Source organism: Meleagris gallopavo, chromosome 11 (assembly GCF_905368555.1).
Source record: "Meleagris gallopavo chromosome 11, MGAL_WU_HG_1.1, whole genome shotgun sequence".
Taxonomy (NCBI): domain Eukaryota; kingdom Metazoa; phylum Chordata; class Aves; order Galliformes; family Phasianidae; genus Meleagris; species Meleagris gallopavo.
In genome coordinates, this window is record NC_139414.1 from 6,113,784 (window position 1) to 6,128,163 (window position 14,380).

The 14,380-nt window shown below is 37.7% G+C and overlaps 1 protein-coding gene across 2 annotated transcripts in view; it reads right to left on the bottom strand.

Moving 5' to 3' along the window:
* Window positions 1–6,698: 6,698 nt before the first annotated feature.
* SLC25A36 (solute carrier family 25 member 36) overlaps window positions 6,699–14,380 on the bottom strand; it is a 31,228-nt gene continuing 23,546 nt past the window's right edge. For both annotated transcript variants that reach the window (XM_085232567.1, XM_085232569.1), the window contains 3 exons: window positions 13,871–13,937; window positions 11,841–12,130; window positions 6,699–10,985 (listed from right to left, as the gene is read on the bottom strand). In XM_085232567.1, the coding sequence (XP_085088693.1) occupies window positions 10,792–10,985; window positions 11,841–12,130; window positions 13,871–13,937 (551 nt within the window). In that variant the 3' untranslated portion in view covers window positions 6,699–10,791. The remainder of the gene's footprint in view (window positions 10,986–11,840; window positions 12,131–13,870; window positions 13,938–14,380) is intronic.

The following is a 14,380-nucleotide window of genomic DNA, read 5'->3' on the forward strand; positions in this document are numbered from 1 at the left end:
CAGAGAGTGAATATGAATCTGAGATTCTTTTTCTCTTCCATGAGTGCTCTTACCTTTTTCTTATTTGTAAAGCAAAACAAACAACAAGCCAGAACAACACTATCTATATTACCAAAGATAGCTGCAGTTATTCCTTGTATTTTTATTTCCTACTTCCTATTCTAAACCAAGCTCCTTAAGGAATCTGTAAAAATGAATGCAGAACTTCAGGATCAAGCTATATGTTCCTGGCCACACAAAGGCATTTGTGGATACAAGCAGAGAAAAATTTCCAGATGCTTTGCAAAGTAAAATGCTTGGGCATTCCTACAGTTCATCTGTAGCAGCAAGAGGCCTCTGGCAAAGTGCCGGCCCTGTGTGCACTGCTCTGCAACAACTAAAACAGTGTATTATCACATTACTCTTCTCCTAAATCCAAAACATGATAGCACACAAGCCTCTAAGAAGGAAACTAACTCTCTCCCAGCCAAAATCAGAAGAGGAGGAGAACGAGGAAGAAAAGTTTTTGTTCCTCATTAACAGCTGGAATCCATCCCCCTTTCCCAACTTACTGTTGTACCTGACTTCAGCAAAGAAGAACTACACTGAGCGTGCAAACAGGCCTGGGAATTGCTACAGCTTTATCTCATCTCCCTTCTAAGTTGCATTCTAACATACAGCTAAGGAGAAACCAGGCACTGGGAAAGCTCCTCTACTGGTTCTCCAGCACATGTAAACCAGAAAGACTTGATACAATTTCATTAAGATGCATGTATGTGTATATCTCTATGGGAGTGTATATTTTTTACAGCATATCTCTTCACCTATATCATTTCAGATGCGATTTACAGCTCTGAATCCCAATATTGTTTTAGCTTTAGGAAGGAACAGGAAGGTTGGCAAGTACTGCCACCACATATTGTCAAGTTTCTCCACCATTTATCTTTCCTGAGATATTTAGAGGTTCTAGTTATGTCTTTTGAGCTTTTCTTTTAAGCTAAAACCTTATGCTTTCTACTTACCTTTTAGTGGCTTTTCTTATCTGCCAACTCTAAAAATCCCATCCCTCCCAAATTAATTCTGCATCCCTTTTCAGGAATGGGTGCTATTTTTCCCAAGTGAAAAGTTCAGATTCTCAGAATTGCCAGAACACTAAACCTACAGAAATAGCTGAGAATATCTGATGACTGCTCCAGCATCCCTCTCCTGCCATAAGGAAACTATTTTATCTTGGGAAAGAAGGTGATGGGAGTATAGTTCTAGCCAGATTGAGCTATGGGAGATCTGCAAGAGAACCTGAAAGCTCAAAATGGTTTGCCCCTGTGTGGTTAAGATACTTTAGTGTGTGTGGTTTCAACAGCTCTAAGCTGCTGTTGCTCAAAAGGTAATATTCCATTTATAGCCCAGCTATAAAGACTTGGCAACAGCCTCCTCCATAATAACAGGGACTATGGCCGATATCCTTTCCTCTAATGGGGAAAAGGTCAATATTATTATACTGGTTTTGTTAATTTTAGTATAGCAAAGAAAGAGCTTTAAATGTCTGTCCATTGCCTGAGTGAATTAGAGAATAATACTGGACCACCCCACAAGCATAGCTGAGTGCTCATTATTTTTCAGTATTTTCCCTCAACTAGTCTCTTAGGAAAACGTGTGAATGATAATAGATCATTTTTGTTGCAAGAAATTCAAACCATATTCCCAAACCTATAAATGTAACCAGCACAAATCCAGCAGGAATTCCCCACCACAACTTGCAAGTCATTCAATCATTATGAAAGCCAGGAAACAGTTGTAGTGGCAGGCAATGATAATATAAACTCTAAACTTGTACTGATAGCTAAGTTTTAGAGGAGACAGAGGGAGAACAAGTATCTCTAGGAATGACAGAGTGAAAGCACTTGAGAAGATACACAATGAAAATCTACCAGCTTAAGAAAAAAATGATGCTTACCTGCCTTTAGCAGCCAGAGGTTAAGAAATTATTTATACACCAGTGAGAAACCAATGTAGGAGATAGTATTTGTAGACTGCAATCAGGCTTAGCAATAGTATCTCTCTCCTTTTCCTGAGGATGAAGAAGGAAACCTCTATTTTTTCCCCAGAAGACCTTGCTGTTGGATACAGCTGAAGGCAGGGAATGTCTAGGAAAATCCATGGTGATTTTCAGTAGAATTCCTTGCAGAGTTGTCTCATCTCTGGAAAGAGACTCACATCTACTGGGCTTTCTCAGCAAGAACAGTTCTTTCTTTTTTCAATCATTCAATCCCTCTTCAAGGGCTATTCCAGAGAAACAGGTGAATTATCTCGTAAGAGATGCAGTCTCCCTTCAGTACCTGTATCTACAAGGCTCCCACTAATTTTAACCAAAGCCTACCCTGAGTATACATTGAATAACCCTGAAAGAACTAGTCTTTCATCTTTGGAAACAGGCAACACAGGTCTGCAGAAATATTTCTACAGGACACTCTTGTGAAGATGCTACTGAGGGATGTATAGTCAGCAAGCAACCAGATATAGCTCTTAAGAGTGTTCACTTTCATATTCTCACACAGACCAGTCAATGGAAGAATCTGATGCAGCAAAATAGAGATAAAAATTCTGCAAAATCACACTATGAGTTTTATTCCATAACACAGTAACTGCCAGCAAAGGGGACCATCTTTAACATGATTTTTTGAAAGTTACATGTGTAACCCCAGATCATTAAAGCAAGAGTAGAAATCCAATCACACCTCACTATCCATTCTATTCATGTCTCATGCTGCTTCTTGTTACAAGGACAAGACTTTTGCTTTGAAATATCTCCAAGTAATATGCAGATTTTTTATGCTTTCAAGGGAAATTCTTAACCTGTAATTTGGAAAATACAAGCTGCTCAGCATCAAGATCCCTTAGAACTTTTATAATGTCCCCTATCACTCCACATTCATTATTCTCAAATCCTTGCTTAATGCAGAAATTTGCCCTCACTACATACATTTTTTTTACAGGCTGAGTTAGATTTCACCTTGGAAGTTCTGGATTTTCCTTGTTTTTCCTACCTGCTGCTACACATCTCTCTCCTTCATTTTACCTCTAAAGCCTACTCTGAGTGAACACAGCATGATTACATGGAAATCTTCCCACACCATCTTTAGAAACAGTCATCTCATATGCATGAGGTCCAGCACTTTTACTATCATAGTTCACTTTATATCTACAAAATCCTTTCCCATGGAAACTAGAGGAAAGCAACTATAAGAAATAGTAAGGAACTAAGCTGAACGAATCCAGAAGGAAGTAGTCTGTAACATTAAGCCTATGTCAAAATAGTGGTTGATAGCATTAAGAGAAAGGGAAAAGTATAGACAGTGATAATTCAGTTGTTTATATTTAACTGAATATTTGGGACATACTGTATGAAATCATTGAAATGCAATAGGGATCTGGAACCAATACAACTAAACGTAGCAGGAACAAAGTATCGAAGATACAACATTTTACATCAGCAGCCCCACTCCAGCTCATCTAAAGTAGACACAAGCCAGGAATTTCCTTGGTTTCTTGCATGCTCAGTGAGAAAGCAATGCATTCTTTCCTAACGTCTTAGTAAGCAATAACATCATCTCTTAGGCACTAACAAAATGAAACACTTGCTGAAAAGCTGCATGTGGTAAAGTACATGGAAAAATTCACATCAGCAAAAAAATATATTGTTCAGCTAAAAGTGATAAACTGCTTGAAGATAGACACATGAAGGGAATGTTAGAAACTAAAGGTTTTGGGCTTGCTTGATCCTAAGAGGAAGGACAGAAGGAAGAAAGCCTTAGTTCATCTTTTCTCCAAATCCTTCAGAGAAGTCACATACACCCCACGAATACAGACTAACTCAATCATTAACAGAGCACCTAACTCCCACTTAAATACAGAAGCAACCATTTAGGTTAGTAAATGCAGCCTGTGCTATCAATAGATGACCACACCACACATCCCTTCAGCATACTGTTCAAGCATTGAGTGCCTACCTTCTTTTAGCTCTCTGCTTAGGACTGTTTTGCATTGATTATTATGTTAGATATAATTACAGTCAGCAAACAGCTCTTCATTTTGCAGCAGTAGGTCTTACAACTGAATGCTGGCGGGAAAGTCACCATATCCCTTTTCAGATTCCATCAGGCTACGATACAGTTTTGTGCTCAGACAGGATATGCACACTTCTCCCAGTCATTTCTGTTAACTTTCTCCTTTCCACAGCAGTGATGAGCCAGTACTGTGCAAAATACCCCAAGTTGGTCAGCTCAACATTTATACATACAATTGCTGTTCATGCTCCTCCAGCATCCTAGAACTCCAACTTTATTTAGCATAGGTAGGTAGCTGTGGTCACTATTGATCTGACTATACCTGGAGTCTTTTTCTTCTATTTTCTCAAGCAGCAGAAGTAACACTCTTAGCCTATAGCAAAAATTCTCATTAATAGTTTATAATTGATCTAATATACATTGTATACTATTACTTAACCTTATTTTACTGGTCAGAACAATCTACTTTCCTCTTGTGTTCAAAACTTACCATATTTAGTGTCAGTTCTTTCCAAATGATCATATACAAATCATAACAATACAGCCAAGTTTTTCCCTGTACAAAGCACAGACAGACATAAATTACCAAGTCTGACTGTTGCAGAAATTTTCTAGAGACTTCATCAAATACTTGGTACTATTCACACCAATCCAAAAGTTCCCACTCCAAAACCTCTTGAGACAACATCTTATCCAGGCTGGAATAACAAAGATTTTTTCTCTGTAGATCCACATGAGATACTTGCACAAAATCCATATGGAACGTATTTTCTGATTTTTTTTTTTCCATTTAAAATATACATTATCACAAGCAATCGTTAGTTTATTTCGAAATGATCAGTTCTTGCTTACTGTACACTTACCTTTACATATAACATTCTGCAGAAGAGGGATGTACTTGGAGCTCTGCTTGTTACCGATGCATAAGCCTGTAGTTTCCTCATGTAATTGTTTTCCTTCAATATTGGTAGTACCTTATTTAGTCACTAATTATCTAGCAACAGTCCCAAATCATCAAATTTCTTAAAATATTTTCTGCCAGACTTGCACTTCACATGCCTATTTTCAGAATTTTAGATGGATGCTCAAGTCTCAGAATAGACTGCTTGGAATTTTGTTTGCACTTCAGAGGCAATAATATTAGCAGTTGTATCCCCAGTCCCATCTTAATCATCTGCCACAGGAGCAAGATTAGAAAAAGCTACCAACTTCTAAACCACCACAGTTAAGGTAGGAAATGCTCCCTTAGGTAGAAATCCACACAGAAGTAGTGCTAAGATTCACCACCTGGAGACTGTCTTTAAAAGCTAGTTAACTTCACACAAGTCTCTCAGCAGCAAGTACATTTGCATTAGTGAAATCATTATTAAGAGTATTCCATACAGTACTAAATTTAAAACAGGCAAGTATATCTTCCCCAGTTTAATACAGTTTTGTTGGTTTTTTTTGTAGCAATTTGTTCATTAGCACTAGATTTATGTCCCAGCATTTCCTGTCTTTGACAGAAACTAATCACATTGAGTCAGCCTAAAGCACAGTGGCTGGTAACTATGCCTAGAAGATTTGAGGAATATTTGGTTTTGGAAGTATCTTTTTCATTTTTTTAATTTTTAAGTGTATTACCAAATTCATGGGCTTTAATTGTGAGAGATCTTAAATAAGCTTCACACGCTTTTAGGTTGCATCTATGGCTGACCACCTCTGCATTAGCACCATGCCATGACTCAATTAGGATTTCACATACCTTTACTTCACATATATGCCTTTTGACCCGGGCAAGCTTAATACAACCACTCAAGTAGAAAGGGTTGTAAAGTAACACGAATGTCAAAAAATCCCCACGCACTTAACCTGAGGTCTACTCTGCCAATTTGCCTCTCTGAGAGCTTGAGATCAATATGCAGACAGTTACCATTATGTCAATGATAGGTTTCATTTCAGATGTGCCACACATAAGCACATGAGTTGCCTGCAGTAATTCCAGCGGACCAATCACCTGTAAGTTTGGATGACCTCAATGCTAAAAGTCTCAGAAGCAGATTAGGGTAGGTCAATTCAAATTAACACCTACTGAAGAAAAAGAAAGAAATGAAAGTTATCACACACATGCTGTTTTAATGCGAATTTTGAAATACTTCTGAAAGAATGGAATTGGTGACATCAAGTTTGCACCACAGATTGCTAAGGATTCAGTTTCAGAACACACTGGGGAAGGCTTGGCCAGAATGCAGCATAAATGCAAACAAAACCTGCTTATATTTATACAGAATGATTTACGAGGAAATTCTGACAAAAGACTTCACATCAAATACCTGTTGTTAAAAAGAAATGATATCTAATAGTATTTCATTACAAAAGCAGTTATAATCCATTCCTTGAATCTCAAGTCTGAACATTTTAAGGAAATACCACCCTTCATTTCTGCCAGGACTACTGTGTGCTAGATGGTATCTTAAATGGACACAAGTTTTCTGATTGCTGGTTACTGAATTTCAGCTGACAGGCAATAAAAACAGCATCTGAATTTAACTGTAAGAGCATACTCCACTAACTTATGTCAAATATTACTTCTAACAAAGGATGAATGTTACAACACAAATGCATTAATTCCAGCCAATATAAAAAGGCAAAAGATAAAAATGATTCACAGTCATCTCCTAATGAATTGCTCTGTTTTAATCATAACTGTCCAGGCACTGGTATATATCAATAATAAAAAAATCAGAAACATCAAAGTACAGTTTATCACAGAAGGCAACATCTGAATAGAAGCACATAGTTTTAATTTGCTTTGAAGTTTAGAGCAATCCAAACAAAAGAGTTAACAATATAAATACAGAGTAAATGCACACAGTTTACAGCCAAGAATGTATGCAAGAATAATAGCAAACCTCACGAGTATGAAAGTATTCTCAAACTATCCTTTGTGAGTGTTTAGCTATGACTCTCAGGGCAAAATTACGTTCACATATGCAGGGTAGGCAGACTCTCTTAAATAGAAGAACTGAAAACTTACATAACTAAATCTTTACAGACAAACTTAAAAAAAAAAAAAAGAGCACATTTACCTAGGCACACTTCAGCATTCGGCTTTTTCTGAATTTGAACAGTTCAAACAGGAAGCAATATATATAAAGGCTCTCCAACATTTTGGATCTGGAAGTATTCTTTTAAAATACTACAGCTCTGAGGAATGTTACAAATGTAATCATAGGAACAAAAACAGAACAGAAAATGCCATTAACAAACATCTCAATTACAAAGAAAATATATGGAGTGCATTATGTAAACAGGGAACTAAATAGGTGCAATGTCAACATCGAAGTGAACAGGCTGATGATTCACTTAAAATAACCAAACAACTCCATAAAACTCTAGTGTAAACCTACTTAAAAGAACAAATGCTAGCAGATCTATTGGTCAGTTTAAGTGCTGCAACACACCACCATTCACCTATTAGCACAGCACTATAGAGACAGAAGGGGTAATAGAGGGGCTGTGAGACGTGACTGCACTCACTGAGGCCAAACTGTCCCAATTGAGGGGTGCCTCAATACGCCGGAGAAACCCACCACCAAGCTGTCACACGCAGCTTGGCAGAGAAGCCCCTTTTTCCCTCTGATCAATGCATGCTCCAGTGCCACCTTTTGGCAAGTGCTGCAAAGTGCAGTCTCACTGTCCCAAATCGAACTGATTGCCAAGTCAAAATTAGTAGCTTGCAGTAACATTTAGGGGCCTATCACAACAAAGGAAATATATGGAGAGAAACAAATTGCTGAGACTTGTTTCTGACCTCCAAAACCTTTGCATCTTTGGCAGGGAAAAAGGTGAAATAAATACACTACATTCAAACATAAACTAAGATGGACATTTAAGTTATAAGAAAGTTTAAACACACTCCTTTCAGTTGTGTAGTTAAGGATATTACTGATGTAGCATGTTCTTATTCCCTTTGCTTTTTTTTTTTTTTTTTGTAAAAAATATCAGGCAAACAACATAAATAATTTAAAGATCTTTGGGAAATATTTCAGAGGTATTGGTACTTTATAGGTATTGGTAGTTTAACAAAAATCCAAGAAACCGGGGTTAAGTTTTGTTTCCTTAAATAAAACAAAATAAAAAGATCACCCCTGAAGGCTAAAACATTACTTCAGCCCCCATTAACAAGGTGGAACTACAAGCCGACTGTCTATTTTCAGCTGTTATCACCCATATTTAATTGTCCTTTTAGCATTCTTTGCTTGAATTGTTATTTTAAAAGCAACTCCAAGTGGACTGATCTCACCCAGAAGGTACACAGGGTACCCAGCGAGCTGCTGGAAGAGATGTACATCTGATCAAAGGAGACAGTATCCAGTAAAAACCACAGGAGAGTAACCTGCACAAAGTCTGGACTAATGCAAATGTTAATTGTATTCACAAACATCAAAGCTGAAAATTGCCATGCCAATTTTAAGTTTGGCTCTGATCAACCAATTCAAGATAGCTGATGGGTAATCCACTTTTTATAGATCAAAAATTACAGTAAGTAGTTAGTTCTGCACTTAGTTGTCTGGATAATGGTATCACAGTAAATCTTTGAAACTCAGAGCCACAAATAATACCCTGGATTTATCCTAGAGAGGCCAATTTTAGAACACACATTTCAGCACTCCCCTCAGTTCTTTAAAACCAAATTCACCTTTGTGGATACATCACAGACCACAGTATTTGCCTTTAAAAGGTAAGACAACATTGCCCAAGGACAAAGACAACAATACAGACAAGATTCCACTGCAAGGTCACTGTGTGTGCACTATAAGTGGCTCTTAGAGGAAAAAGAAATTAGTACATTTACTTGAAGTACTCAAATATTTTGACAGTGGGGAAAACATTACGTGGCTCAAAATAAAGTGAACAAGAAAAAGCCAGATCAATTGTTCTGTAAGCTTCAAGCTTTTATGTACAGCCTACAGAACTACTGCAACAGAGATCCTACAGGTCTACAGCAGAAAATGCTTTATCCTGCAGTTATATGGAAATCAAACCACATGCTTTGTTTAAAACCAAACTGCACGTACTGAACACAGTTTGACTACAGATAACCAGAGTGGGAAAGAAAAGTCACAAGCCAGAAGGCCACAAAGTGCATAAGGAGTCATTCATAAGAAAGCCATTGCACACAATGCAGAGTTTAAGTATACTGAAGTACCACACTGGAAGAGTCGATAGCACAGTTCTGTCATACCAGTGTAGCAGCATTCACATGTAGAAAGCTATTGCCCCAGTTTTACAATGGTCATCTTGCTCATTAGGATCATGGATGTAGACAGACAGATACTCAAGGTACACATTAAAGATTTGTTTGGAAACCTGCACAAGTTCTTATAACGTTAAACTTCTGTTTTTGACACCTCAACTGTATGACTTTGGAAAATATTGCAAGTTATGACAGAATTAACTAAGCCTTGCTGCTGAATGCAACACATTTTCGCAGCTGGCTTATAAAGCAACAAAACAATGCCTGAATGTTAAGAACTGGAGACAAGGTTACATGTCAACTGCTGTTCTGAACTCAGGCTCAAAGTGGAAAAAAATGATACAGCAGTTATTAGAGGGAATGCTTACAAAAAAAAAATAAATTTACTTCTCCATCATTCTTGTACACAGGTTGTCTGCACTGAAGAAACGTATCACAGCTCCAACTTTTTCTGCTTTCTAGTCCTTCCAACCATCATGATGCATGATCTTCCCCTGTACTCAAGTGTAGATATCAGTAAGGTAGGTCAAGCTCTGTCCGAAGTTTTAGGATAAAAATAGCCTGTTCTGCAGTAGCACAAAACTTCTTCACTGTCTTCACAAACAGTAGGCTGGGCTAGTTAAAGATATCTTGTAACAGTAAGCATCCTTTGGAGAGGCTATAAAGTAGCATTCAGCAAATTCTCCCATGGCAGTGTGAGCAACTTGACAGATTGGCAAAGAAAACTAACGATACAGGAGGGTGTGTCATAGGTCTCTCCTTTTTAAAAAGGGGGGAAGACTTCAGAAAGAAAAAACAGTGATGCAGAAGAACTAAAAATCTACATACACCAATATCAAGAAATTGATAACCTGAAGAGTTCAATAATCAGATTTTCTCTCACCAATCTAGAACACTGCTCAAATTTAAAAAGAAAAAATGCAACACAAGTATCACCATTTGTAGTGAAGAAGTAATTCAATTTTGGGTCCCTGTGCCATACCCTATTTCTTGAGGTAGCAACATTTACACACTGACTACCTCAGTCCCTGTATGAATAGTCAGAATGAAAATTTCAGATATGGGAAAGTATGGAAGTATTATACTCCTCATTCTTCCAACATGTTACTGTGCAGTAGAACAGAACAAAAAGGATGTGGTTGAGAGCAACCATTACAAGGTGGGAATAAGGCTGACCCAAAAAGTTCCATGTCCCTTCCCTCATGCATTAAGTCTCTGAAGATGACTGAACAGCCTTGTCTATAGATTAACAGATGGAAACAAAGTAGTAGTTTTGAATAAAGAAATGCATAAAGGCATTCCCTAAGGGGCAGTTTCTACTTGTTACATTGCTAAGAGACCATACAATAAGGCAGCAAAATTATCATAGTTGCCTACAATCAACTTTCTATTTTGTCCGTATCTGCATGTTCCTGATACAACTTTCCTTCTGCCCATCGCATCTGGCATTCAGTAGTCCACTCCAGTCTTCCAGTCTTCTGCCTTCCTCTAGAAAGACTTGTCACGCTGCTATCCATCCAGCAAGTAGACTACGACTTCATAGGTTGACATCATGATAGCTGTGTTTGGAATCTGTCTGACCAGATGTGTAGTTAAACCTCGGTAGAGGGATCCATACCCTTCTTCTCGCACAAGCAAAGATAATGTCTGGAAGAAAGATCTGTATTTTGTTCCCTCTTCTCTTAGCCTTGTTCGTACAACTTCTGTATAAAGGAAACCAGATGTGGTTATGTTTGTGATATCATCTTTCCCAGTAACCAACCAGCCATTTCACATTAAAAGTCAACCATTCCCCCATTTCAGGTTCTCAATATCAGAGAAGCTCTTAAAAAAAAAAAAAAGAAAAGACAAACAGAAGTAAACCAGCTATGTGTAAGAGACAAACTAACGCACTGTTGAATATAGCTAAAGAAGAAGAGTTTGCTTGTCAAAATCCAGAAGACGACAGTTTGTATTTTTTCAGCTTGGAAATGGTCACAAATTAAGTACTCAATACATCAATAAACTTAATGTATACATAACTACCCTGCTGGAAAATCAAGTGCAACCAAAAACCACACTAGGCTGTGCATTTTCTTATGAGTCAGAAAATTGTTCTCTGTATTGGGTTTATTTGGCCTTATCTCAACCTGTGAGCTTATTTCATTATATTTTCTCCCAGTCATTCTGAGGAGGGAGAGTAAGAAAGCAGTGCATTGGTGCTTAGCTACTTACTGGTGGTAAACCACCACAGTCCCTCACTGAGTTACATGAAATTCCTGGGTACACAAATTCCAAGTTAAAAAATTCCATCTCCCTAAGCACTTCAGACCATATCCTGGCAAATCCCTGGGAAAAATGAACATCGACAAAAACCAGCCACTGTATATTTCCATAATTCCATTTAAAATTACTTTTGTTTCCAAATATTACACTCACGTTGACTCACTGAATGTGTAGTGAACAGTATTAGACAAAAATTGTTCTTGAGCAAGTGAGTCAAAGTCTGCTACAAATCACTTGAAAGACACAGTTTGATCACACTGAGTCAGGCTCTCAACTACACAAGTCCCTCTTACCATGGGGATATGCTATTGATGTTGCACAAGTTTTAGAAGTGGCAGCAGCCATCATCATTCCAACAAAGTCCGAAGCTTCTTTTGCTGATTCATCCTCATTGTCCATGGCAGAAGCAGTCTTATGCTCCAGTAGTTTTCTCTTAATACTCTCATAAATAACAAAATGAATAACAGTCTCAGATATGCCTGCATAGGATGCCGACATTCCTCTGTAAAAGCCTTTGACACCATCTGATCGATAAACTTTGCGGACACATTCAAAAGCACTCATTCGTTTTTCTCCACGGTTCCTAAGAAGAAAAGAACAAGACAAATATCAAACCGGTGCAACATGAGATTAGAAAATAATTAAGCAGGTATTCCGAGTGACAAGAGGACTTAAGAAATAACTCACACCAATGCTGAGAGATTCCAATTTTGACATTTAAGTGAAGACGCTCAATTTGGAACTGAACACAAGTAAAACATTACAATGAATCCAAGCCAAACTTCATATGGTATAATTAAGGAAAAATGTCATACAGATGAATTGAGTAACTCCATGCTTCCCACAATCTTACAGAACAAAGAGTGAAATTGCCTGAAAAAACAGGCTCCCAAATGAACTGTAGAATTCAGGGATTTGTGGAAAACCTGATTATTTTCTTCTGCATAATGGAAGGATTTTCTCTTAAAATAAGCTTCAAATAAACAGATTCTACAGCATGGCAATTACATCCTGTTCTAGAAGTGCAGGTTTTGCAATAAAACCTTCACAAAAATTATATATGTTAGGAATATATGTTTTGAGGCACTGGAACATGAAAAGAGTGGAGAGCAGCTACGATTCAGACAGCAGCCCTCACAGCATCACAACTATCAGCAAACAACTGATATATCTAAAGATTTGAAGGACAATAAAATCTTCATCCTTAGCCTCTTGCTTCTTATTTTCATAAGTCAAAACAAAAACTATAAACCCCAGTTATGCTGGACAGTATCAATTTGGGTAAATAAATCTAACTCTCATTTTAGCTGACACACTGAATTGAATTGCACATACCGAAAGATTTATGATTGCACACAACTCAACAATTGCAAAGTCCTTATGATGATACATAACACGTGCTTCAGTGCAGCACGGACTGCACGCACTTGCAGCAGACAAATTCTGCCAGCAGAGGTCTCCTGAATGAGCAAGTTGTACAGAATAGAACAGCAAACAACCTTCTAAGATATTATTATGAGTCATATGGATACTATCCAAGCAAGACAGATGTATGAAAATAAAATGATGCATCACTAGATGGCAGAATTTAAACCCTGATTGTCTGAAACTGCAGTACCAGACAGCAGCAAAGTACCAAGCCCAACTTTAAGAAAGAGGGGGCACAAGTATAAAGAACTGTGAATCCGAACTCGGCTGAGCAAGGTGGCAAATACTTCACAGTAGGTAATGCTGCTGGCTCTGATTTGCTGATGGGATGGGAAAACAGAGTTGAGGAACAACTGGCAAGAAAAGCAGCTGGATCTATGTCTTCAGCTCCAAGAATATCCCAAGCCACAACTTTCTTGTACGCCTGGAGGGCGAACTGATACAGACTGCTATCAGTAGTTGTTTTGATGCGAGAGCCTCAACATCGCTTCAAAGCCCCAAACACTTTCTTGACAGGATCAGTGGGAGTTTTGGGAGGAATCTCAGCAGAAAGAAAATCAATGTGTTACTGAAGGAAAACGTAAGCATGAGGCTAGAAGAACAATATTTTAATCAGATTGATTACCTCATAATTCATTCCTAATTGGCTGGCCAGTTTACTATAGCACCTCAAGCACACCACAGAACAGACTAATAGAGAAAAATGGTAGTGTAACTTGTAATTGTAACTTGATCAGCACCAACTTACCAATTCAAAATTGTGGATATTGAAAGAGTCAACCCACTCTGAACAGCAGAAAAGATCCCCAGCATCTAAGCACAGTATTATCACAACAGAAATATTTCCAGTTTCAATGTGTAGATTCTCGCTAGCAGATGTTTGTAAGATTCTTACCTTGCATCAAGCTGCAATCGTGTCTTTACTAGCCAAATGGGATTGGTCATTGTGATCGCAGTAAAACCTAATATTTAAAAATGGAAGAGTTAGATGTGACAGTATCACAAAAGCAACTGCAGCTAAGTTTGAAACGCACATGGTAAGGTAGGATGCAAAAACTCGGACTATACTGATTTTTTAGGAAGTACCCACTGTAACCTTTTACTGATATTTTATGAATCCGTAAAGCCAAAAAACATTTAGCTTTTTTAAAATTTTACATAACGATTTTAAAATTTACTCTTAGCAAGAGATTCCCCATATAAAATAAGCCCAACTGTGTATACTTCTATGCCTACGTAATTATACCAACCCTTTTTTGACACCTTAGAACAAAGCTAGTCTAATATTAGCCAATTAACTTGGAAAACACTTTAGTGAGAACACACTGCAGATACAGCTATTGCAATTTGATATAGTATAAAGCATTGTGTCAATTTAACTTGCTCTCTGAAATACAATCCGAGT